A 24,594-nucleotide genomic window follows, 5' to 3' on the forward strand; every position below is an offset into this window, starting at 1 on the left:
TTGGTGTTTTGGTGCTGGAAACAGGCACTAAGATAGCCACCTATACACCCTATCTGGTGAAATGGGTGCTAAATGTTGGTGAGTTTAAATGATCAGATTAACCCCCCTACCCCTCTGGCGGGTGAGAGCATCTTCTCCTGGGGGCTGGGATCTCTGGGCACACTCTTTATTGAATTATTTCGCCGTGTTTTTGCGGGGGGATGGCAGGCGGTGCGGCGGCCTCCTCGGCGACGTGAAGGACCCCGAGGGGACAAGATGGCGGCTGCGGCGGAGCGGAGTCGGTGAAAAAACACTTTTATCGAAAGAAATAAACAAACTCCACCGCCGTCCCGTGGCTAAGAGACATCGGGGAGCGGGAAAGACCGAGCGTGATCAACGTCCGCACCGGCATTTTCCACCCGAGTCTCACCCTCTGTCTCAGTCACACTCACCGCCCGGACTAACAATGGAGGTGATCGAAGGATGCCGCCTTCCCGTCCTCCGGAGGAACCAGGAGAATGAGGACGAGTGGCGTGAGTAGCCGACATGGCGGACGGGCGGGCGCGGTGTACCATCCCTCGGACGGGGCTGTTTGCATTTCGTCCTCCATGCCGTGTGGGGGCGCTCCCACTGGAGGACCCTGTGTGCAGTACCTCCTCCAGGCCACGTGGGGCGCGCTCCCACTGAAGGACCCTGTGTGCAGTACCTCCTCCAGGCCACGTGGGGCGCTTCCACTGGAGGACCCTGTGTGCAGTACCTCCTCCAGGCCACGTGGGGCGCGCTCCCACTGATGGACGCTGTGTGCAGTACCTCCTCCAGGTCACGTGGGTAGCGCTCCCACTGAAGGACCCTGTGTGCAATACCTCCTCCAGGCCACGTGGGTAGCGCTCCCACTGAAGGACCCTGTGTGCAATACCTCCTCCAGGCCACGTGGGGCGCGCTCCCACTGGAGGACCTTGTGTGCAGTACCTCCTCCAGGTCACGTGGGTAGCGCTCCCACTGGAGAACCCTGTGTGCAGTACCTCTTCCAGGCCATGAGGGGCGTGCACTCCGGTGGAAGTCTGTGAGTGGAGTACCTCCTCCAGGTTATGGGGGTGCTCCCAATGGAAATCCCTGAGAGCTGTATCTCCTCAGCATCATGGGGCAGATGGGGTGTATGCTCCCTCTGGAAATCCCTAAGTGTGTACTACCTGCTCCACACGATAGGGACAGGGGTGGTGGTTGCACTCTCATTGGAAATCTCTGAGTGCAGTACCTCCTCCACACCATAGGGAGCACTCCCACTGCAACTCCAAAGGAGTAATATCACCACCTGGCCATGGCGGGTGGTTCCCACTGGAAATCCCTGAATGCAGTACCTCCTTAAAGTTTTGGAGGGTGCCCCCGCTGCAGATCTCGAGAAGCAATCTCTCCGTTTAGCCACGGTGGTGGTTCCCATTGGAACTCCCCACATGCACTGCCTCATCCTGGCCACAGGGCAAGGGATGCAGTGCCACTGAATCGCCCTGAGTCTAGTACCTGCATCAGGCCGTGGAGGAGGGGTGTGATACCACTGGATCCTGTGGCATTAGTACCTCCTACAGGCCAAAGGGGTGGTCCCATTGGACCTCTGAGTGCAGTCCCTCTTCTGGCTGTATTGGGTGGGGTTAGGGGTGAGGGGAAGTCGGTTGCTCCCCTTGTGGAGTGCAGTCCCACAGCAATTCATATAAGGAGCAATACCTCCTCGTGGCCATGGGGGGGTTGCTCCCATTGTAACTCTCTGAGTGTGGTACCTCCTCCAGGATGTGGTATGGGGCGGGGGGGGTGGAAATTGCCATTTGGATCTTGCAAAGTGCAGCTCCTTCTGCAGGACTCAGAGCACAGGCTGTTATTGGAAACTCTGAGTGTGATATCTGCTCCAGGACACGGTGGAGTTTGGTGGGCACCCATTGGATCTTGTGAAGTGCAGTGCCTTCTCCAGGCCATGAGTGACGCTCCCAGTGGATCTTCTTTCTGGTCATAAGGAGTGGTCCCACTGAATCTCCCTGGGCACAGTAAATCCTCCTGGTCTTGAGGAGTGCCCTCAATGGAACAGATATAGTGCAGTAACCCGTCCCATCCACAAGGGCACACCCAGTGGAACTACGGTGGTAAGGTACCTCCTCCTCTCCAGAGAGTGTGATCCCGCTGGATCCACCAGAGTACAGTATCTCCTCCTGGCAGGACACACAGTCCCACATCTCCCAGAGTGTGATACCTCTTGCCACTTGCGGGGGCTCTCCAACTGGTTCTGCTGGATAGTTCCTCATCCCAACACTAGATGCACTAAGATAATAAAATGTGAGGCTGGATGAACACAGCAGGCCAAGCAGCATCTCAGGAGCACAAAAGCTGACGTTTCGGGCCTAGACCCTTCATCAGAGAGGGGGATGGGGGGAGGGAACTGGAATAAATAGGGAGAGAGGGGGAGGCGGACCGAAGATGGAGAATAAAGAAGATAGGTGGAGAGGGTGTAGGTGGGGAGGTAGGGAGGCGACAGGTCAGTCCAGGGAAGACCACCTCCTTGACCTGTCCGTCTTCCCTGGACTGACCTATCCTCTCCCTACCTCCCCACCTACACCCTCTCCACCTATCTTCTTTACTCTCCATCTTCGGTCCGCCTCCCCCTCTCTCCCTATTTATTCCAGTTCCCTCCCCCCATCCCCCTCTCTGATGAAGGGTCTAGGCCCGAAACGTCAGTTTTTGTGCTCCTGAGATGCTGCTTGGCCTGCTGTGTTCATCCAGCCTCACATTTTATTATCTTGGAATCTCCAGCATCTGCAGTTCCCATTATCTCTGATACTAGATGCACTAATCCCAGTTTCCTGCCCTCGTCCCAGATCCTTGAATGTATCTATATTTATAGTGCACATCCAAATGTTTTTAAAGGTTGTAATGTTTCCGGTCTCTAATACCTCCCAGGAAGTGCATTCGAGATTCCCAGCACCCCCTGAGTGAAAAGGTTTTCCTCAAATCCCCTCAGAATCTCCTGCCTCTTACCGTAAAACTATGACATCTCGAGATAGACCCTGCAACGAAAGGTAGCAGCTGCTCTCTACTCGCCCTGTTCATACATAGTTGTGTACATCTCATTCTTGTCACCCCCTCAGTCTTCTCTGCTCTAGAGAAAACAATCCAAACCTACCCAGTCTCTCCTCACCGCTCAGTTTCTCCACCCCAGGCTATATGCTGGTGAACCTCCTCTACCCCCTCTAGTGCTATCACGTCCTTCCTGTAGTGAGGTGACCAGGACTGCACACAGTACTCCAGCTGTGGCCTAACCAACACCCTGTACAACTTCAACATTACCTCCCTGCTCTTGTACTCTATGCCACGACTGATGAAAGCAAGTGTTCCATCGGCCTTCTTACCTGTCCTGTTCACATGCTCTGCCGACTTCAGGGATCTGTGAATAATTACCCGAAGATCCCTCTGTTCCTCTAAGTTACCCTGTGTTCTGCCATTCATTAGTTACTCCCTCATCTTGGTTCTCCTTCCAAAGTGCCCATCTGACCAACCCGACTATAATCTTCATGTAACCCGCAACCATCATCACTATTAGCCACCCTATCAATCTTGGTGTCGTCTGCGAGTTTGCTTAATATTCCCCTCACATTGTCATCCAAATCATTTATGGACGTAACAATAAGGGCCCGAGCACAGATCCTTGTGGTACAACACACACACCAGCTTCCAGTTACTCAAATAGCCTTCTCCCACTACCCTTTATGCCCTATTACTGAGCCAGTTTCTGATGCATCTCGCCAAGTTTTCCTCTGTTCCATGCGCTTTAACCTTCTCAATTAGTCTCCCACGTGGGACCTGACCAAAAGCTTTGCTAAAATCCATATAAAGTACATCAATGGAACTTGCCTCATCCACACATTCTATCATTTTTTGGTAAATTCCAACAAATGTGTTAGGCATGACCTCCCTCTGATAAAGCCATGTTTTTGCAAGTGAATATTTATTAATTCTCTCCTTCAGAATTTGCTCCAATAGTTTCCCTACCACTGACATGAGTTTCACTCGTCTGTAATTTCCTGGTTCATCTCTACCACCCTTCTTGAAAGGTGGACCCACATTAGCTGCTGTCAAGTCCTCCTGTGGCCAGAAAGGAATTAAAACTTTGTGTCGGAGCCACTGTAGTTTCCTGCTTCACCTCCCGTGTCTGGGCCGGGGTTCTGTCTGTTTTTAAGCCTGACAGAGCCTCCAATACCTCTCCATTTCCCAGGTCGAACTGTGCAAGTTGCTCAAAGTCCCTTTTTCCTGAATTCCATACCTACATTCTCCTTTCCATAGTGAAGACTGAAGAGAAATATTGATTTAACACTCTTCCAATATCCTGCCGTTTCACACACAGATTGTCCCTGGCTCCCTAATGGGCCCGACTCTGTTCCTGGTTAATCTCTTCTCTCTAATGTACTTAGGATTCTCCCTAACGTTGTTTGTAAGTCCTTTCCCATTTCCCATTTTCGTTCTTCTAATGGCTTTCTTAAGTTCCCTCGTACACTTCCTGTTTCCTTCTCGAATCACAGCTGAATTGCTCTGTTTGGACATCCTTTTCCTCATTCAGTCCCAAATTATCCCAGACTTCCAGGGTTCCCTGAACTTATTGCTGCTACATTTCTGCTTAAAAGCTGCATGTTGGACCTGTATTCCGCCCCCCCCCAGCTCCTTTGTGAATGCCCACCATTGCTCTGCTGTAGACTTACCTGCAAGGAGCTGTTCCAGTCAACTGTGGCCAGATCCTGCTTTATTCTAATAACATCTCCCTCCCCCAGCCCAAAGCTGTTGTTTGCAGGCCATCTCTTTTCGTGTCCAGAACAAATTTGAAGTGTACCGTATTGTCTAAATGCTCCCCCACTGCCACATCGAACATTCGTCTGGCTTCTTGCCCCAGAACCAGCTCCAGCACTGTGCTGTCCCTTGTTGGGCCTTCTACGTATCGGTACAAAAAACTCCCCTGGATACATTTCAAGCAATCCATCCCTGCTAAACCATGAACACTGTGACTATCACAATTTATGTCAGTAATGTTGAAATCCCGCAGTATAATTACCCACTTATTACATATACACGCCTCTGAATTGTCTACATATTCACCCCTCGACTTCCCACTGACCCTTTGAGGGCCTCTAATACAGCGCCAGTGAAGTGGCTGCCCTCTTAACATTCCTTCGTTCTACTCACAAAGCCTCATTTGAAGATCCTTCGGAGAGTCCATCTTTCCTTACAGCAGCAGTTGACTCTAATCAATAGTGCCTCACCACCACCCTTTTTACAGCCTCCTCTATCTCACCTAAAGATCCTTTCGCCTTGAATGTTGAGTTGCCGGTCCAGCCCTTCCCTCAACCATGTTTCTGTGATGGCAGCAATATCATACCTCTGTGTGTCAATCCACGCCATTAACTCATCAGTTCTACCCATTACACTCCTAGCATTAAAGTAAAAACGCTCCAGCCTTACCTTACTGTCTTGACAGTCAATATATTTGAACTCACTGCTACTTGCTTCCTTTGCTGTAGCATGGCGTGTCTCTGTTTCATTAATATACTGTGCCCCCTTCCCCTTCCGGACTAGTTTAAACTCCTCCCAACAGCATTGGCACACTTACTTGCAGGAAATGTTGGTCCCAGTATGGTTCAGGTGCAGCCTGCCCTGTGTGTACATGTCCCACCTTCCCCAGGAGCAGTCCCAGTGATCCCAGAAATTAAACCCTCCCCCCTCTTGTAGCAGCTCTTGAACCACACATCTTGTCTGTCCTATTTTCCTACTTCTTTACTCGCTGGCCTGTGGCACCAGGAGTAATCCAGAGATTACAACTACTGAGGTCCAGCTTTTTAATCCATTGCCTAGATCCCTGACTTCATTCCTCACTTTCCCCATATTGTTGGTACCAACACATACCACAGTCTCTAACCCATGGCCCTCCCCTTTCAGGATGCCCTGCAGTCACTCAGTGACATCCCTGACCCTGGCACCAGGGAGGCAACACACCATCCTGGAGTTGACTTTTTCTGCAGAAATACCTGTCTGCTCCCCTCATTAAAGAATCTCATATCACTGTTGCTGTTCCTTACTTCTTCTTCCTCAGCCCCCATACAGTCAAGCCACTTATCGTGTCAGAAGTGTGGCTCTGACTGCATGTTCCAAGGCACTAGCACCATCTTCAGCTTCCAGAATGGAATACTGGTTAGTGAATGGGATTGCAAGGGACTCCTGCAGTACCTGCCTGCCCTTTCTAAATTGCCTGGTGGTCATTCATTCCCTACTTCCCTCTCATCCCTTGAGCTGCAGTGTGGCCACATCTCTGAACATGCTATCCATGTAACTCTCAGCCTTGTGGATGTGCCACTGTGTCACCAACCCGTGTGCCAGCTCTGAATCCCAGAGCTCCAGCTTCTGCAGCTTGGAACACATCTTGCATATGTGGTTATCTGGAACTCTGGCAGCTCCAGAACTCTGCACCCATGACGGGCTACACATTTTGCTTCGCTGGCCTTGCATGTCTTAAGTTTACAGCCTTAGAGTAGAATTTATTGGACTGCCTTTAGTTAATTATTAGTTATTTGGCTCACGCAGTGACACCCTCTAGGCCAGTAGGGAGCCAATGGCGTCATTTTGAATGCAAGCGCTGGGGATGGGGGTGTGGGAGCTGCTGTCGCCCCAATAACAGGAATGGGGCAAAGAAAGGACTTGCATTTAGATAGTAACTACACCACTTTGGGACATACCAAAAGAATGCTTGGCAGCCGGTGAAATGCTTCTTGAAGTGTCAGCATGGCCGTACAAAAAACTGCCAGGTTAATCACAGTGATATATCAGCTGATCATTTATTCTCCGGAAGTTGAAATATCAGGTGCTGAATATGATCCAGTTTCTTCATAAAGGAAGTAATCAAAGTCCTCCTGTTGTACTGAGACATCCCTACCAACCTGTCAGGACTTGTAAAGGGAATGTTTGTTTTTTAATTCTAGACCAGAGAGGCTGAATGGTCATCTCCTGTTACAAGGATGGCTTTAAGGGTCGAGTAGACCTCTTCAGAGTTGGGTGGCTTGAGAGAAGCTGAAAAACAAGGTGGGCACGGTTAGACCAGTGTGTGCAGAGTGGAATGGGTTGAAAGGGTTAACATGGAGTGAGTGCTATGTCCTGAAGCTGGCTCAGGTGATGTCTGGGTTTGAAATGATGAATACCTGTCTGCAGCCATTCATTTGAGGAAAACTGATGTGTTATTTACTCCTTTTTACCCCAGCACTTGCAGAAATCCTCAGCGTCAAAGACATCAGCGGGCGCAAGGTGTTCTATGTCCATTACATAGACTGTAAGTATTGAACATAAAGTCACATTTCACACTGTGCTTTCACCACTGTATAACATTAGGGTACTGTACTGCTGGGGACAGGTCTGTCCCTGTATGAGACTGGTTTCAGTACCAGTGGGAGCGGATCTGTCGTGGCATGACATTGGGGTGCTGTACCGGTGGGGATGGGTCTGTCCCTGTATGAGACTGGGGTGCTGTACCGGTGGGGATGGGTCTGTCCCTGTATGAGACTGGGGTGCTGTACCGGTGGGGATGGGTCTGTCCCTGTATGAGACTGGGGTGCTGTATCGGTGGGGATGGGTCTGTCACGGCATGACACTGGGGTGCTATACTGGTGGGGACGGGTCTGTCCCTGTTTGAGACTGGTTTCAGTACCGGTGGGGGATGGGTCTGTCGCGGCATGAGACTGGGGTGCTATACTGGTGGGTGTGGGTCTGTCGCGGCATGACACTGGGGTGCTGAACCGGTGGGGGCGGGTCTGTCGCGGCATGACACTGGGGTGCTGTACTGGTGGGGGCGAGTCTGTCGCGGCATGAGACTGGGGTACAGTACCGGTGGGGGCAGGTCTGTCGCGGCATGACACTGGGGTGCTGTACTGGTGGGGGCGGGTCTGTCGCGGCATGAGACTGGGGTACAGTACCGGTGGGGGCGGGTCTGTCGCGGCATGACACTGGGGTACAGTACCGGTGGGGGCGGGTCTGTCGCGGCATGACACTGGGGTGCTGTACTGGTGGGGGCGGGTCTGTCGCGGCATGAGACTGGGGTGCTGTACTGGTGGGGGCGGGTCTGTCGTGGCATGAGACTGGGGTACAGTACCGGTGGGGGCGGGTCTGTCGCGGCATGACACTGGGGTGCTGTACTGGTGGGGGCGGGTCTGTCGCGGCATGAGACTGGGATGCTGTACCGGTGGGGACGGGTCTGTCGCGGCATGACACTGGGGTACAGTACCGGTGGGGGCGGGTCTGTTGCGGCATGACACTGGGGTACAGTACCGGTGGGGACGGGTCTGTCCCTGTATGAGACTGGGGTGCTGTACCGGTGGGGACGGGTCTGTCGCGGCATGACACTGGGGTACAGTACCGGTGGGGGCGGGTCTGTCGCGGCATGACACTGGGGTGCTGTACCGGTGGGGACGGGTCTGTCGCGGCATGACACTGGGGTACAGTACCGGTGGGGGCGGGTCTGTCGCGGCATGACACTGGGGTACAGTACCGGTGGGGGCGGGTCTGTCGCGGCATGACACTGGGGTACAGTACCGGTGGGGGCGGGTCTGTCGCGGCATGACACTGGGGTACAGTACCGGTGGGGGCGGGTCTGTCGCGGCATGACACTGGGGTACAGTACCGGTGGGGGCGGGTCTGTCGCGGCATGACACTGGGGTACAGTACCGGTGGGGACGGGTCTGTCGCGGCATGAGACTGGGGTGCTGTACTGGTGGGGGCAGGTCTGTCGCGGCATGACACTGGGGTACAGTACCGGTGGGGGCGGGTCTGTTGCAGCATGAGACTGGGTTGCTGTTCCGGTGGGGGCAGGTCTGTCGTGGCATGATTCTGGTGGGGCCATACCGGTGGGGGTGGGTCTGTCACGGCACGACACTGGTGGGGCCATATCTGCTGTGCTGCTGGCAAATGCCCTGGCTGTCTGACAGTAGCAGCTGTCAGTTCCTCATGTAAATGTATTGGAGCAGTGAGTCTGGCTTTTGTTAATTTAAACGAAAACAGTACAGAAGCTGGAAATCTGAATATTTAGCACTGATGTTGGGCGGGGTCACAGTGGTTATCAGGGTTGAAGGTGTTTGAAAGGGTGAGGAGTGGATGGTAGAGTTGGTACTGTAGGGTGTTTGGGAATCTGGGGAACATGGTTTCAAGATGGTAACAAGGTGGGGGTTTGTTTAGGGGTTTCGTGGCTCACTGTTCTCACTGAGGTGTGCGTTAAAGTTGAATTTTTTTCCCACAGTTAACAAGCGTCTGGACGAGTGGGTGACTCCTGAAAGGTTGGACCTCAAGAAAATCCAGTTCCCAAAAAAGGAAGCTAAGACTCCAACGAAGAATGGCCTCCCAGGATCCAGGCCGAGCTCTCCTGAGAGGGATCTGGTAATGACTCTGCAGTTTGAATCATAACTGTTTGGAGAGAGAGAGAGATAAAGACGTAAGATAGATGTGTTGCAAGAGGAGGAAGGGGGGTGAGTGGCTATGAGGGGAGGGTGGGGGGATGCATGCAGAGAGGGGAGGAAGGAGAGCGGGAGGGAGAACCAGCGAGAGGTTGGAGAGAAAGAGAGGGGAGGACAGAGAGGAAGAGGTTATGAAGGGAAAGTGGAGAAATGGGACCAAAAGAGGTCAGCAGAGAGCAGGAGAGTGAGAGGCTTTGAGGGAAATACAGAAGAATAGGGAGGCTATGGGTGGAGGCTGGAGACAGTGGGACTGAGGTGTGAAAGGAGAGAGGGGCTCTGGTAGAAATGAGCATCTATAATTGGGGAGACCGAGGCTGAGAGGGCGGAGCGGGAGACAATGGATGAAGGTGAGCAGAGAGAAAGAGAAATGTAGAGGTGAGGGGTGGTGGTGGGGTAGCGGATGGTTGATGTGACGGATGCCAGGGGTGGGAGGGAGATATGAGCTATGGCTTGGTGTAGGAACAGAGGGTGTACGGAGGAAGTGGAGAGGGGGTAAGAGATGTTCTAAGAGGGATTAAGGGGCCATGGTGGAACAGGCGAGAGAGTGGGCAGGTAGAGCAGACACTGGGGAGGGGCTTGCTGTGGGTGGTGGGTGGTAGTGGGGATGTTACAATGGGGGGCAAATAGGAAGAGAGGCAGCAGGGGAGAGAGTGGGTGCAAGAGTGGAGAAAGAGGGAGTGTTTATCGGAGAGTGAGGCTGTGGTAGGTGCAGAGGATGAAAAGGGGAGCGTGTTCAAAGGAGAGTTTTGAGTTGAAATAAGTGGGATAATGGACAGGCTGAGGGGGCGGTGTGCAGGGTGAGGTGAGTACGGACAGGCTGAGGTGGGGATGGTGTGCAGGGTGAGGTGAGTATGGAGAGGCTGAGGGGGGTGGTGGTGTGCAGGGTGAGATGAGTAAGTGCGCACAGGCTGAGGTGAGGGGGCTGTCGGGTGAGGGGGGGATGCACAGGCGGGGGGTGGTGTCAGGTGAGGAGGGGACACACAGGCGGGGAGGGGGTGTCAGGTGAGGTGGGGATGCACAGGCGTGGGGTTTGGGGGTTGAGGTGCAGACGCACAGACGTGAGGGGTTGGGGGGTGAGGCAGGGGCGCACAGATGTGGGGGTTAGCGGGGTGAGGAGCGGATGCACAGACGTGGGGGTTGGGGGGGTGAGGAACGGACGCACAGACATGGGGGGTGAGGCAGGGATGCACAGACGTAGGGGTTGGGGGGGGCGAGGTCGGGGCGCACAGACGTAGGGGTTGGGGTGTGAGGTGCAGACGCACAGACTTGGGGGTTGAGGTGCGGACGCACAGACTGGGATGCGGGGTGAGGCGGGGACGCACAGACATAGGGGTTGGGGGATAAGGCGCGGACGCACAGACGTGGAGGGGGTTGGGGTGAGGCGCGGACGCACAGGCGGGGAGGGGGTTGGGGTGAGGCGCGGACGCACAGACGTGGAGGGTGCGGGGTGAGGCGCGGACGCACAGGCGGGGAGGGGGTTGGGGTGAGGCGCGGACGCACAGGCGGGGAGGGGGTTGGGGTGGGATGGGGTGTGGGGGTGCTCATGGACAGGCTAAGGTAAGAACAGGCGTATAGGGACGTATGGGTTCACTGGGAACATCTTGCATTTACATAGCACCTTTCACATCCTCAGGATGCCCCTGCAGCGCTTTACAGCCAATAAAGATTCTGGTGAATCTGGGCTGCCCTTCTTCCGTTCAAGCCCTATCCTGAGGTCAGGTGTCTGGGACTGAGCACAGTGACTGCAGGTGAAGTCTGACCAGAGTTTTCTGTGTACCTTTCAGGTACAGTCCCCCATAATGTCAAGGCCTCCTGTCATTTAGCCTCATTCTATTCTGTTTTTGTTATCCTTTGCTCCCAGCTTTTAATGATCTCTTAGACTCTGCCCAGCTTCCACCCCGCCCAAATATCTCTGCACCTTGTTACTTGCTGCATGAGCTGGTCTCAGTTGGGTGGCCATGAGGGTGTTTCTCCTAGCTGAGATTGAGAGGGAGAGGTGGGGGTTTCGGGGTGTGACGGTGGTAGGGGGAGGCAGCAGGAACAAGGGAGTGTTAGTGAGGCCCTGGAGGATTTTGAAGCCTGGCAAAAGCAGCCGTAATTGTGTTGTTGGACCATGTACGTGAGTAACCTAATCTCTATTCCTCCTCAGAAGAAGACACTCGATCTTTCACTGCACACACCAGCAGCAGGGATTGGCAAAACCATTCCAACACCGGTACTGCAGATTTCTTAATCCTATTCCAAAAGGGCTGTCTCTACCTTCCAGTTGATGTTATTAATGACAGTCAGTGCAGTGCTTCTGACCCAACCTCAGAGAGGAAAATTGCTTGTTAATTTCTTTTGATTGCTGGGCCCATTGCCCCACCAGCCAGCTGCCCACGCTCCTTGCCAGTTCTCCCACCGCCCCCACCCCAGCTTTACTTGAGGGCATCTTAATATCCTCCTGATTCAGAGACTGACAAAGTCTCTGTCTCTCTTCACACCTTCTGCCTATTGTTTAGGTTTCAGTCACACTGTGGCTCCCTGGTTTCCAGCCAGATTAGATGAGCTAACCCAGGTGGGTTCCATGGATGTATTTATATTTCCCTCAAGTCTCAAAGAGCCTGAATCCATCAGGCTCTTAGAAGGGAAACTGTTCCCTCCAGTTTTGAGGTCACTGGGAAACATCAGGACTGAGATTAATTCTCTTTTTGAAGATGGGGAATGGGCCTTTGAAGTTACAGGATCAAGGTGGGCAGACAGAGTTAAGCCATGAGCTAACCATTGGTGGAACTGGGCTCAGTGGGTCTCCCACTCCTTGTTATTGTTTCTTCTGCCTTAACCTGCTAGGAAAGTAGGCAGGCAAGAGGTGGCATGGTGGCTCAATAGTTAGCACTGTTGCCTCACAGCGCCAGGGATCCTGGTTTATATTCACCCTCAGGTGACTGTCTGTGTGGAGTTTGCATGTTCTCCTCCCCCAGGCCAATGGTGTTCAGGTTAGGGTGAATTGGTCGTGCTAAATTGCCTTGTAGCGTCCAGGGATGTGCAGGCCAGGTGGATTGGTTATGGGGAATTGCAGGGATAGTGGGTGGGCAGGGGTGCTAGTGGGGTCTGGGTGGGATGCTCTTCGGAGAGTGGACTCAATGTACACGCTGTAAGGATTCAGTGATTCTATGAATCTACCAACTTTGGACAGTGTTCTGTGTTCGAGTGAGGTGGGGACAGAGTCATTGGATCAGTGTTAGGGCTGGTATTCGTTGATTTTAGAAGAACGAGAGGTTATCTTATTGAAATATATAAGGTCCTGAGGGGGTTGAGTGGATGTTTCCTATCATGGAGGATGTCTGCAACAAATGGGCACACTCCAAATGAGGGATCTATGGAGATGAGGAGGAATTTCTTGTCTCTGAGGGTCGTGAGTCTGTGGAATTCTCTTCCTCCAAAGAGCAGTGGAGGCTGGGCCACTAAATATCATTCAAGGCTGAGTTAAAAGTTTTTAACCAACGAGGGAATTAAGGATGAGGTGGCGTCAGGCAGAGAAATGGAGCCAAGACCACAGGCAGTCAGTCACATACTGATGGACCAACAGGCTCGGGGATCTCACCCCTGTCCCAATGTGAGCGCTGTTTGAAAGTGGCATTTTTGAGCTTGAGTTGGGGTAATTTTAATGAACTGAATTGCTCACTTTCCTGAAACAACGCCGAAAAGTTTGTCCGGGGCTTAATTTATGAATCCTTGCCTAGTTTAGAATGGATCCATGTGGACTGGTTTGACCAGGGTGACGGGGACAGTAGGTTAAGACTCTCCACCTTCTCAATCCTGAACTTCACCTGTTAATCTTGGTGTGATCACTGTTCCCTTCTGAATCACAAAGTTCTGCCTCCCAACCCTACGCTGGAGGCTTGAGTCCCATAATCCAGCTCAGCACTCCCAGCACAGTGCTGGGCAGTATTGGCCTGTTGGTGGGGCAGGGGTGTTGCTTTAATTGCTGTTGTGACCCTCTCACGTGTAGGTGAAATGATCCCCAGTTGCTAATTTGTAGAAGTGAGAGAGTTCATCACACTGTCCTCCGTGATAGCCCCTCGACCAATGTCACAGGTAGAGAGCATCTAGTCATTAATTTAGTTGTGGGCTGTTGGTTTACGTGTGCGACTGCTGCATTTCCTACAGTGACTACCCTTCCATAAAGTCTGTAATTGGCTGTGAAGCTTTGAAATGCCCTGAGGTGGGGAAAGGACCCAGAGAAATAGGAATCTTACATGCTTTGTAAAGCCCAGTTGTGCATTGTACCAGCATTATTTTTTCTGTGAATGACACCCATATCCCTTTGACGCAGAGCTGAGCAACATTCAGCCAACTATGATACAGATACACACTGGGCCCTCTGTTAGCGGCTTTCCGGATCATGTGTTTTTGCCATTACAGAAGGCTAGCCAACCTGTTTTAACATCAAAATGTGCTGCAGTGGCAGGAGCCAGCAGCCTATTTGCTATAGTTGAGTTCTCCCCGGTGACCTGTTGCTCACATCTTACCCCCGTGACCAATAACCATCTCCTTTCGTGAGATCTGGCTCTGTGCCAAAGGTGACTGCCACGTTCCCTTCATTGGTGGGTATGTCCTGAGTGGCGGAAGGAGCTTTATACAAATGCAAGTTCCTCTTATTGTGGGGAGATGGGGGGGGAGAGACTATTATTATATCAGTATCGATGGGTGAGGGGAGGGCGTTTAATGAAAAGTATTCCTCTCCCCTTTTTCCACCCCACCCCCCCATCCCTACTGGACTACGCGTGCGAGCATTTGGTGAAGTCAGCATTGCATTTGGATAGAGAACCCCTGTCTGGGAGGAGCCTCGTCAGAAACCCATTGCATAGCCTTAGACTCAAGTTGCACAAAGGTGTTTGGTCCCTGTGTAATACCTAGACTGGTTCAGCCTGATACCCAGGGGCGCAGCAACACTTGGGCACTGACAGCCCCAGGCTGAGCCCCGGAGTGACCAACCGTTTCACCAAAGAGTGCCCTCCTGTCTTCACATCTAGAGAGTCACAGTTTCTGGTCCCTGGGGTGTTACAGGGCCTCTGGAATATAGGGACCTCATAGTTCACAATGACTCAATTTGTATCCTCCACAGGAAAGGAAATCTCAGGCAGAATTTCTCCCTGACCCATATTGGGAGATAGCGGGGACAGATGACCAAAAGCTGGGTCACAGAGGTCTGCGCTAAGGAGCGTGTTAAAGGAGGAGAGAGCTGGAGAGGCTTAGTGAGTGAGTTCCACAACTTGACGCCTCAGGCAGCTAAAGGCACTAATGATGGACTGATGGAAATCAGTGGATGCTGAAAAGGCTGGAGTTGGAGGAGCACAGAAATCTCAGAGGGTTATTGGGTCTGGCGGAGGTTGCAGAGGAGGCCATGGAGGGGCTTTGAAAACCAGATGAGGATCACAGTCAGGCTGCCATTGGTCGCTCTACCAGGATAACCTGTTGTGTCTCTTTCTCCCCCTTCTATGGTATTGTGTGGAGCAGGGCTTGCCCTACTTAGCCTCAAGTGCTAGTTTACAAAGGGTCCCTGTCGTGAAGATACCAGACAGGACCAACAGCATCGAAAACGTCACAAAAAATTTGTTATCCGTGAGTTGCCTTTATACTTGTTTGACCGCTTGCTGGTGATGTGAGTCAGTTGTGATGAAATTTAACTCCTTTCTAGCCCCTAGTATCCGTGTTCTAGGATATTCCTGCCACCTGCCCTCCTTGGATTGGATGTCCAGTACATTGGCACCAGGGCTAGCCATTTAAATGCTTTTGTGACTTTCTGTTCTGATGGCATGTGCTCTGTCCAAAATGACCACTGTAACCCCATCCCCCAGAACCTTAGGGCCGCAGTCTGGCGTCTCACCCTTCATCCCTGGGTGTCAGGTATCCATTGGTCAATAATACTGGTTTAAGATGGCAGCCCTACAGGGTAAGGATAGAAGGGAGAAGGCTGCAGGGCCCTGCTGGGAGATCAGTTCTCTGCTCGTTGAGTTTAAATGTCCGTTGTACAAGGAATGAGTGGTGTTCAGTTATATTACTGTAACCTTTCTTCATGTTGGGTTATATTACTGTAACCACTCCCAGACTTGTGCTCCACTTAGCACTGCCGTACCACCTTTGGCCAGCCAGGCAGGCTGTCCACGTTTATAATGGGAACTCCCTATGTAAACATGTCACGGTGTGGCAGCGCCTCCACTGATGAGAGGGCGCAATTACAGCGTGACCATTTTACGTAGGTACTGCCCAGATTTAGGTGTTTTTGGTGTAAAGCTGGCAGGACTTGCACAAGGGTGGTTAATATATTTGATAGGAAACACAGTTTGATTGGGGAATAGAAATGTTTTGCAATGTTACCAATGATTTGAGTGTACCTTTGCTCTAACTCCTTGCTTTCTGCAGTCTGGTCAGGTGCCTTATAGACTCTAACCTGTGCCTTTTATTTTTCTGGGGGCCCTTTCACTCTGGCAAAATTGTTCACTCTAAATCCAATTTGAAATGTAACCTGTCCTTCCATCCTATCCATACCCACTCCGGCCCACTGACCCATCTGACTGGTCATGTGCTCCTCTCATTCCTTCACCTCTTGAAATTGCCTGCGTGGAGCAGCACATGTTGGTTGTTGGAGAAAAGATTATTTTCAAAGCCACTGCTTTCTAAGTCCTTTACTCGCTTTCAGTCTGTAGAGAAGCTATCACAACGAGGCATTCCTTTGTTTCCGAATAGACCATTTAGCTCCTTGCTTGGACCTTTTATAGGGGAATAAAAGGAGGCCGTTCAACCCCTCTAAACAGCTACACAGGAAAGGGAGGCCCACTTAGCCGCACTCATACCTGTTACCCCCATATCTTGACCAACAGAAATTTCAATATCTTCTTCTTGAAAGGCCCAGTTATCCCTCTGCAAGGTGGTGTTGATGTTAGGGGTGCATCGGGAATATAGTTCTAGATTTCCAAATCATTTCCCGAAATATATTTGGGGAAATTGATCCCAGCAGACGAGTGACCAGCAGTAAGATGTTATTTTGCTGTTAATTGCCCCTGTTTGAGTGTGTGCTGGGATCTGAGGATGGTGGTGATAAATGTTTGGTTAGTTTTGCCTCGTGCTGTAGTGAGCTATCTTAACGAGGTGAATAAACCCTCTCAGGCACAAGATTGTTTATAAATGTAGCAATCCAGCCTGCTAGGTTCCTCTTATATTTTCTCACGGGATTTGGATTTGGCTGGCAAGGCCTGTCCCTCGCTGCCCTTTGAATGAAGTGGCTCGCTCGGCCATTTCAGGGGGCAGTTATGAGCTATTCTCATTGCGGTGGGGGCTGGAGTCATGTGGTAGGCCAGACCAGGTACAGATTTCCATCACTAAAGGACATTAGTGAACCAGATGGGTTTTTACAACAGTCAATGATGGTTTCGTGGTCACCTTCACTGAGACTAGCTTTCATTTCTGGGTTTTATTCAGCAATTGGAGGTAGACTTTTTGGATGTCCCTGTGTCCCCAGGGCATTAGAGTGGGCTTCTGGCTTTCTAAACCAACATCACTGTCTCATCTCTGCTTTATATTCCTTTCCCAATCATTTTGAATAAAAACACGAAAGAAAATTTGCAGCACACCTGCAGTATACCTCTGGAAATGTTAGATTTGTTTGAAGAACTGTGGCTCCCTTGTTACTTGTTCTGTGCCAGAATAGCGGCGCTGCCTGAATCTCTGAACATTGAAACAATGGTGCTTCTCTCACCTCGACTGCTGATCCCTCCTGTTTCAGTTTGCAGTGGCCACTGACCACCTCACAGGAGGGGCAGTGACCAAATGCTGCTGTTGAGCTACTGTGTAACCTGAATCTCACTGCAGCACTTGGTCTGGTTCATTTGGAAGGTCTGGTGAAGCGGGCAATTGTGGTGGGCTAGGCACAGGACATCCTATTTGTGTCCCCGACACTACCTCTCGATGAGCGTAAGACTGAGGCAGACGCAGTGACCCACCAACCTTTTGGAATGCTGTCTCAGACATCTTGTTCAGTATCTCCGCACTGTAACCTCGGGGATGCCTGGCATGGACGTGAATGTTTGTGGCTTCACCAGATTCACTCATCTCTCAGCCCCCATCACAATGTGTGTGACCCTGTTTGGTGCAAACCCTGTCCCCTTCCTAAGAGGCATTAGTGCCCTTCTTGCTCCTTCCTGCCCCAGTGTACAGAGTGCCCAGATCCCACTGTGTCAGTCACTGTTGTGATATAATGGCTCGATCAGGACGGGGTTCAATGCTGGCAAGCTTGGAAGGTTATGCAGAGAAGCTGGGGGGAGGGTGGTGTGGGTGGCCTGTATGGGTCCCACAGAAGCACTTTACATGAGAAATGTTTTGGATTCCCTTGCAGAAGAGGAAGTTGGAGGCTGTTTCCCTCACAACCCAGTGCTCTCCAGCAACTCCTGTGGCACCAACTCCAGAAATACCCACACCCGTCTTTGCGCAGGTGAGTTTCAGAGGCAGCTGTGAGGGGGAGTGGGGGTTTGTGGGGAGGTTTGGTCTCTGTTGTCAGTGTTAATACTCCTCATTCCATGTCTCCTTATCCCAGCCTATCAGTATATCCTTTTATTTCTTCCTGCCTCCAACACCAGCAGTTCCCTGAATGCAGTTGGGATGGGAGGTTTTAATTATTCATTCACAGGATGTGGGCATCATTGGCTAGGCCCGTCCCTAATTACCCCGAGGGCAGTTAGGGGCCGCCATATTACCAGAATCACATGTAAGGACAGCAGATTTCCCTCCCTACAGGACATTAATGAATCAGCTTGGCTGACTGGGTGCTAACTGGATCCCAGTTCACTTCGTGGAATCTCTACAGTGTGGAAGCAGGCCATTCGGCCCATCAAGTCCATGCTTCCCCCTCAGAAGGGCATCCCACCCAGACCAATCGCCCCATCCTATGCCTATAACCTTACATTTCCCACCCTAACCCATCGAGCCTACACATCCGTGGACACTATGGTCAATTCAACATGGCCAGTCCACCCAACCCACATGCCTTTGGACTGTGGGAGGAAACTGGAGCACCCAGAAAAAGTCTGCGGTAGGGAGAGAATGTGCAAATTCCACACAGTCGCCTGAGGGTGGAATTGAACCCACATCTCTGACGCTGTGAGGCAGCAGTGCTAACCGCTGAGCTGCTGTACCACCCTTCTTCCCCCCGTTCCCTGCTTCGTTACCTCTTTAAATCACTGCGATTGCCGTGCACACTTGCAAGGTTTGCAACATTTGACCACACCCTGGGTCTTTGCTGACTTGCTGTGCCATTTCCCTGCTTCGACGGAACTGACGCGGCTGAGTTTCCATTCAACCTGACATTTCTCTGTCTTTGCAGCAAAATGGCTCAGTGAGGAGACCGGTGTCGGCTGTTGCCGGGCGGAAGAGGAAAGCCGGCTGCCTGGGGACTGATGAGGTGAGTTGGTGCGATGTGTCCTCTCTGCCACGTCCGCCCAGAATCCCAGACAATATCCCCAAACAGATTTTGTTGACTGCAAAGCACTTTGGGATGTCATGAGGTTTGGGAGGTTCACAGAAAGTCATAGTATCCCTGCAGTGCAGAAAGAGCCCATTTGACCCATCGAGCCTGCACTGACCCGCTGAAGAACATCCCACCCAGACCCAGCCCTCTACTGTATCCCTGTAACACCTCCACACTGTGGACAATTTCCCATGGCCAATCCACCTAGGGTGCACATCTTTAGACTGCGAGTGGAAACCAGACCTCTCCGAGGAAACGCATGCAGACCCAGGGAGAATATTGCAAACTCCACATAGATGATCACCCAAGGATGGAATTGAGCCAGTGTCCCTGGTGATGTGAGGTAGCAGTGCTAAGCCATCATGTCACCCTTTTAATGGGTATCTTTCTTTTTTGGGGTGTATTGCACAGGAGGAGGCCATTCAGCCCACTGAGCCTGGGCCAGCTCTTGGAAAGATGTCTTCAATTGAGACCCCCTCCCCTCTGGCCTTGCCCCCGACAGATCTCTTTGTATTCTTCCCTTCTCAGTATTTACTGATTTCTCCCCCATCCCCGCCCCAACCCACAAGAAAAAAAGTTCCTGTTGAATCTGCTCCCATTCACTTGCAGCTTCAAATCAAACACTCTCCTTGTCTCTCCCCTCCCTCCCTCTCCTTGGATTCTGTTCCTGTGTCCCTCTGGTGACTGACCCTCCTGCTGCTGAGAACAGTTTCTCCCTCACACTGACCGGATCCAGCAGCCCTCTTCCTGGTTCTCCGTTCACTCTCCCCCAGAACTTTCCCGTCTCCCCAAGGGGAATGATCCCAGCCTCTCCAGTTTCTCCTTGCAGGCTCACTGGCCCTGGGTGAGAACCCACTTTTCAGTTGAGTGGGAAAGGAGACGTGGACATCAGACAAGCAATTGAAAGCTGGATGCAACACATCCAGTGTTCCGGGAAGTAAGGAACTATTCCTTTTCCTATCCCAGGGTCAGCTGTAATTGTCAATTTCTGACCAAGCTTTATTAAGTAGAGATGCGGGTATACGATTTTATGACAGTGTTAAGAATGTAAAATGTAAAAAAACACTGTGCATGCTGGAAATCAGAAACAAAATCAGAAATTGCTAGGTAAAAAAACTCAGGTCTGGCAGCAGCTGTGTTGAGAAAGCAGAGTCGATACCGACAGTGGGGAGATGAAGCACCAGCTGATCGACTGCTTTGCAGAACACCTACGTTTTCTCCTTTTTTAAAAATGACCCTGAGCTTCCATTTGCCTGCCACTTCTGCCAACAGTTGCCAACATACCACCTTGTTCCCTGGCCAACATCTCTGTCTCGGGCTTGCTGCAGTGCGTCAGCAAAGCTTGGCACGAGATTGAAGAACGCCCCTTATTTTCCACTTGGGACCCCTGCAACCTTAGGACTCCATATTGAGTTCAGTAATTTCAGGGCCTGAGTGCATTCTCCCATGTCCTTTCTCCAATCCCCACAGACTAGGCCTTGCCATCACATGGGCTGCTACTACAAACAACCTATTGTCAGCCACTAACTCTCCTCATTACCCCAGGCTGACCTATACCTATTGCCTCAACTTCCCAACTGTTTTTTTTCACTCTCTGGACTCTTTGTTCACCTATTTTCTTTAATGATGCTCCCCCTAGCATATCCCACACTTGGACTTACTGCACACAGTCGCAGTCTGTATCTCCCGTATGGAGCTGCTACATTACAGACCCTGTCAGTTTTCACCATATCACAGAATCCCTACAGTGTCGAACCAGGCCCTTCGGCCCAACAAGTCCACACCTCCCCTCAGAGCATCCTGCCCAGACCCACTTCCCTATGACCCACCTAATCCATACATTCCTGAACACCAAATGGGCGATTTAGCCTGGCCACTTCACCTAGCCTGCACACTTTTGGACTGTGAGAGGAACCATGCACCCGGAGGAAACCCACGCAGACACGGGGAGAATGTGCAAACTCCACACAGACAGTTGCCCGAGGCTGGAATCAAATCCAGGTCCCTGGTGCTGTGAGGCAGCAGTGTTAACCGCTGAGCCACCGTGCTGCCTGGTCTCCACATGTCACACGTTTGAAGTACATTTTATGAAAAGGGCTATTGAGGCATTGGAGAAGCTTGTTAGAAAGATTTACAAGGATGATCCTAGAACAAAGAGGCTATAACTGTGAGGAGAGTCTAAATAGGCTAAAGGGCTGATCTGATTGAGTCTTCAAAGTGATGAAATGGGTATCAATTGGGTCGATATTTAAAGAAGATAGCTCCCCCTCCATGGGGGGTGGGGGAGTGGGGTGGTGGTACCAGATCTAGGAGGGCGTATGGTTTCAGACAGCCCTGAAAAATCATCGGAAGATTTCAAGGGAAACACCCCCCAGAGAGCGGGGGAGGGCAGCGTTGGTGAATTTTGTCGATGCATTTCCGAGGGGCACTGATTAAGAGTTGGGGCGGGTGAAGTGAAGACGGGTTTGGATGGAGGAGGGAAAGCAGCAGACGGGCCGAACGGTCGCTTTCTGCACTGGATTATGTGCTGCAGTTTTACAGAATGAGCCACTGTTTTTGCTTCTCTGTCCCTCTTTTATGATGATGTCACATCGGTACCAGGAAGCTGGCTCCTGACATCACAAAACCTTTCAACTGCCTTCCGCCTCTAACGGTCTCAACAGAATCAAAAGTAACTCCTGCCTCAGGACAGGGCGAGGGGCTCCTGAGCAAAGTGCTGTCAGGAAGGTGCTGCTGTATCCCTTTCACCCAACTTTCACCGTCTGCTTTGAACAGGACTCCCAGGACAGCTCGGACGGCATCCCCTCGGCCCCCCGCATGACGGGCAGCCTGGTGTCAGACAGAAGCCATGATGATATAGTCACGCGGATGAAGAACATCGAATGTATCGAGCTGGGCCGACACCGCCTGAAACCCTGGTACTTCTCACCCTACCCACAGGAGCTGACCTCGCTGCCCGTCCTGTACCTCTGTGAGTTCTGTCTCAAGTACCTGAAGAGCCTGAAATGCCTGCAGAGGCACCTGGTAAGTGTGCAGGGTTTGTCTGTCACTGGCTGGCTGTGAATGTTGGGTAGGGGAAGGAAGCCGAGCAGAAATCAAATTCACTCAAGGCACGCAGGGTCTGTAAACGCTGACTTGGTTTTGTGACGTGTCCTTCGAGGGTTCGGTTCGATAAACCAAAATGTCAGTGATGTTTCCAATGACAAGGGAAGTATCGCTTACTGGATCAGGTTGGAAATATGGCACAAGGGTAGGCCAGCCAATCCCTTCTGGTATTGGTGCAGCCTCCTCCTATCTTTCCCTCATCTAAATCTACCATTGTAACCCTCTACTCGCTTGCCCCTCACCTGCTGGCCTCACGTTGCCTTAAATACACCTTCACTCTTCACCCTGACTGCTCCCCATGAGAGCAAATCTCCCTGCTGTTTTTGGGTGAAGAATTTTCTCATGGATTTCTGTGTGACAATCTGATATAGATCACTCCCTGGTTTTAGTGGAAACATTCCCTTTAGTTTTCACTCGATCCAAATGTTTCAGACATTTCAACATCTCAGTTAGATTACACAACGAGGCTTTTCTCAATTGAAAACGAGGTTCAACCTCTCAATCCTTTTCTGATTATTTATTCTCATTCCTGGTCAACATGACCCAGCAGAAACTGTAATCTGCTAACCCTAACAGTGACCCTGAGACACTGACTCTGTCCTTCAGTCTCGCTCTGAAATACTGCCACAGTACATAGAATCCCTACTGAGTGGAAGCAGGCCATTTGACCCATCAGGTCCACACACTGACGCTCCCAAGGGTATCCCATCCAGACACACACACCTCCCCTATCTATGTAACCCTGCATTTCCCATGACTAACCCACCTAGCCTGCACATCCTTGGACACTATGGGACAATTTAGCATGGCCTGTATATCTTTGGACTGTGGGAGGAAACCCATGCAGACACAGCAGACTGTGTGCCTGAAGGTGGAATTGAACCCGGGTTTCTGGTGCTATGACTCAGCCGTGCTAGCCACTGGGCCACTGTGCCATCCCTCTTCAGAGTATCTGTACTAAACCGGGTTAAATTACACAGTAGGGGATCACAGCACCTGTATCACATACATGTATGCAGACGTGTGTAGTCATTCTTACTGGCGAGGTGGGGAGAAAGTCACCTGAAAAACTCCCCCCGCTTCAGAAAAAGCCTGTGGAAGTGCTTGCTGTCAGCCTACAATCTGCTGCATGACTCTGTCCCAGGTGCTGTAGCACTCCAGGGGCTGCCTGTTTATGGTCGGTGCCAGAGGGATGGAAGGTGGTGGCGGTCAGGCTGGATTGAATGGCTCAGGCTGCTAGTATGGAGCTCAATACCACAACATCCTCACTAGGTTGTGAGGTTGTTATGAAGCAAGGGCTCAGAATTGGAAGGGATGTGGTTAGTCCAGGTTGTGCTGCTGTCTTCAAAAGGCATTTAAATGAGACCCCTTCTGAATTTTCACTCACTAATAGTGCCAACCCGCTGTTTTGTTCCGTCAGACCAAATGTAACTTGCGACATCCACCAGGAAATGAGATTTATCGCAAAGGAACCATCTCCTTCTTTGAAATTGATGGCAGGAAAAACAAAGTGAGTATCTTCTGAGTAGTTCAGGTATCATTCAGGTAACAATTTGTTACTCCACGCTCCCCATCCATTAACCTCCACTAGCACAGAACTGACCCTCCAACAGTGAGGTGCTCCCCCGGTGCCGGCCCTCCCTTAGCGGGTGCACGGCACTGCATTACCAATGGGGACAACTCAGGAACTTGATCCTGTGACGTCCTGACCCTCAGAAGATTTTGCAAGAGAATGTTAATGTGTTGGGAACCCCATCTATAAGAAAGTATCCTGCATGGCTGTTCTCTGCTGGGCTGCTGTTTCTGTCATCTCTCCTTGACTTCAGTGTTGTTCCCATCACTGAATGCCCCATGATCAACATCCTGGGGGTTACCATTGTCCAGAAACTCAACTGGATTCACCACATAAACACAGGGGCTACAAGAGCAGGTCAGAGGCTGGGAATCCTGCAGCGGGGAACTCCCCTCCTGACCACACCACCCCCCCCCCCCAAAAAAAAAGCCTATCCACCATAGACAAGGCACAAGTCAAGAGTGGGATGGAATACCCCCCATTGGCTGGATAGGAGCAGCCCCAACAACGCTCAAGAAGCTCAACACCATCCATGGCGAAGAAGCCCCCGCTTGATTGGCACCACACCCACTCCCTCCACTACCGATACTCAGTAGCAGCAATGTGTACTATCTACAGGATGCCCTGCAGAAAGATCCTCAGACAGCACCTTCCAAACCCACAACCACTTCCATGTAAAAGGTCAAAAGCAGCAGGTACATGGGAACACCATCCCCTGCAAGTTCACCTCCAAGGCCCTCACCACCTTGTCTTGGAAATATATCGCCGTTCCTTCAGTGTCACTGGGTCAGAATCCTGGAATTCCCTCACTAACAGCACTGTGGGTCACGTGAACTACAGCAGTTTAAGAACAGGCAATAAATACTGGCCCAGCCCATGACAGAGAACGACACAGTCGTGAGAGACCTGGAAGTTGCCAGTGT

At 51.5% G+C, this 24,594-nt stretch overlaps 1 protein-coding gene across 5 annotated transcripts in view; it reads left to right on the top strand.

The window, feature by feature from the left end:
- The first annotated feature begins 229 nt into the window (after nt 1-229).
- LOC125449295 (histone acetyltransferase KAT5) overlaps nt 230-24,594 on the top strand; it is a 30,016-nt gene continuing 5,651 nt past the window's right edge. Inside the window, exons 1-9 of one of the 5 annotated variants that reach the window (XM_059641569.1) lie at nt 230-512; nt 7,253-7,321; nt 9,278-9,414; nt 11,644-11,706; nt 14,991-15,095; nt 17,866-17,961; nt 18,850-18,927; nt 21,769-22,017; nt 23,519-23,608. In XM_059641569.1, the coding sequence (XP_059497552.1) occupies nt 446-512; nt 7,253-7,321; nt 9,278-9,414; nt 11,644-11,706; nt 14,991-15,095; nt 17,866-17,961; nt 18,850-18,927; nt 21,769-22,017; nt 23,519-23,608 (954 nt within the window). In that variant the 5' untranslated portion in view covers nt 230-445. Of the gene's footprint in view, nt 513-7,252; nt 7,322-9,277; nt 9,415-11,640; nt 11,707-14,990; nt 15,096-17,865; nt 17,962-18,849; nt 18,928-21,768; nt 22,018-23,518; nt 23,609-24,594 lie in introns of all 5 variants that reach the window. The other 4 variants (XM_059641568.1, XM_059641571.1, XM_059641570.1 and 1 more) reach the window with 4 other exon arrangements.

The sequence above is a fragment of the Stegostoma tigrinum genome, chromosome 42 (genome assembly GCF_030684315.1).
Source record: "Stegostoma tigrinum isolate sSteTig4 chromosome 42, sSteTig4.hap1, whole genome shotgun sequence".
Classification (NCBI taxonomy): Eukaryota; Metazoa; Chordata; class Chondrichthyes; order Orectolobiformes; family Stegostomatidae; genus Stegostoma; species Stegostoma tigrinum.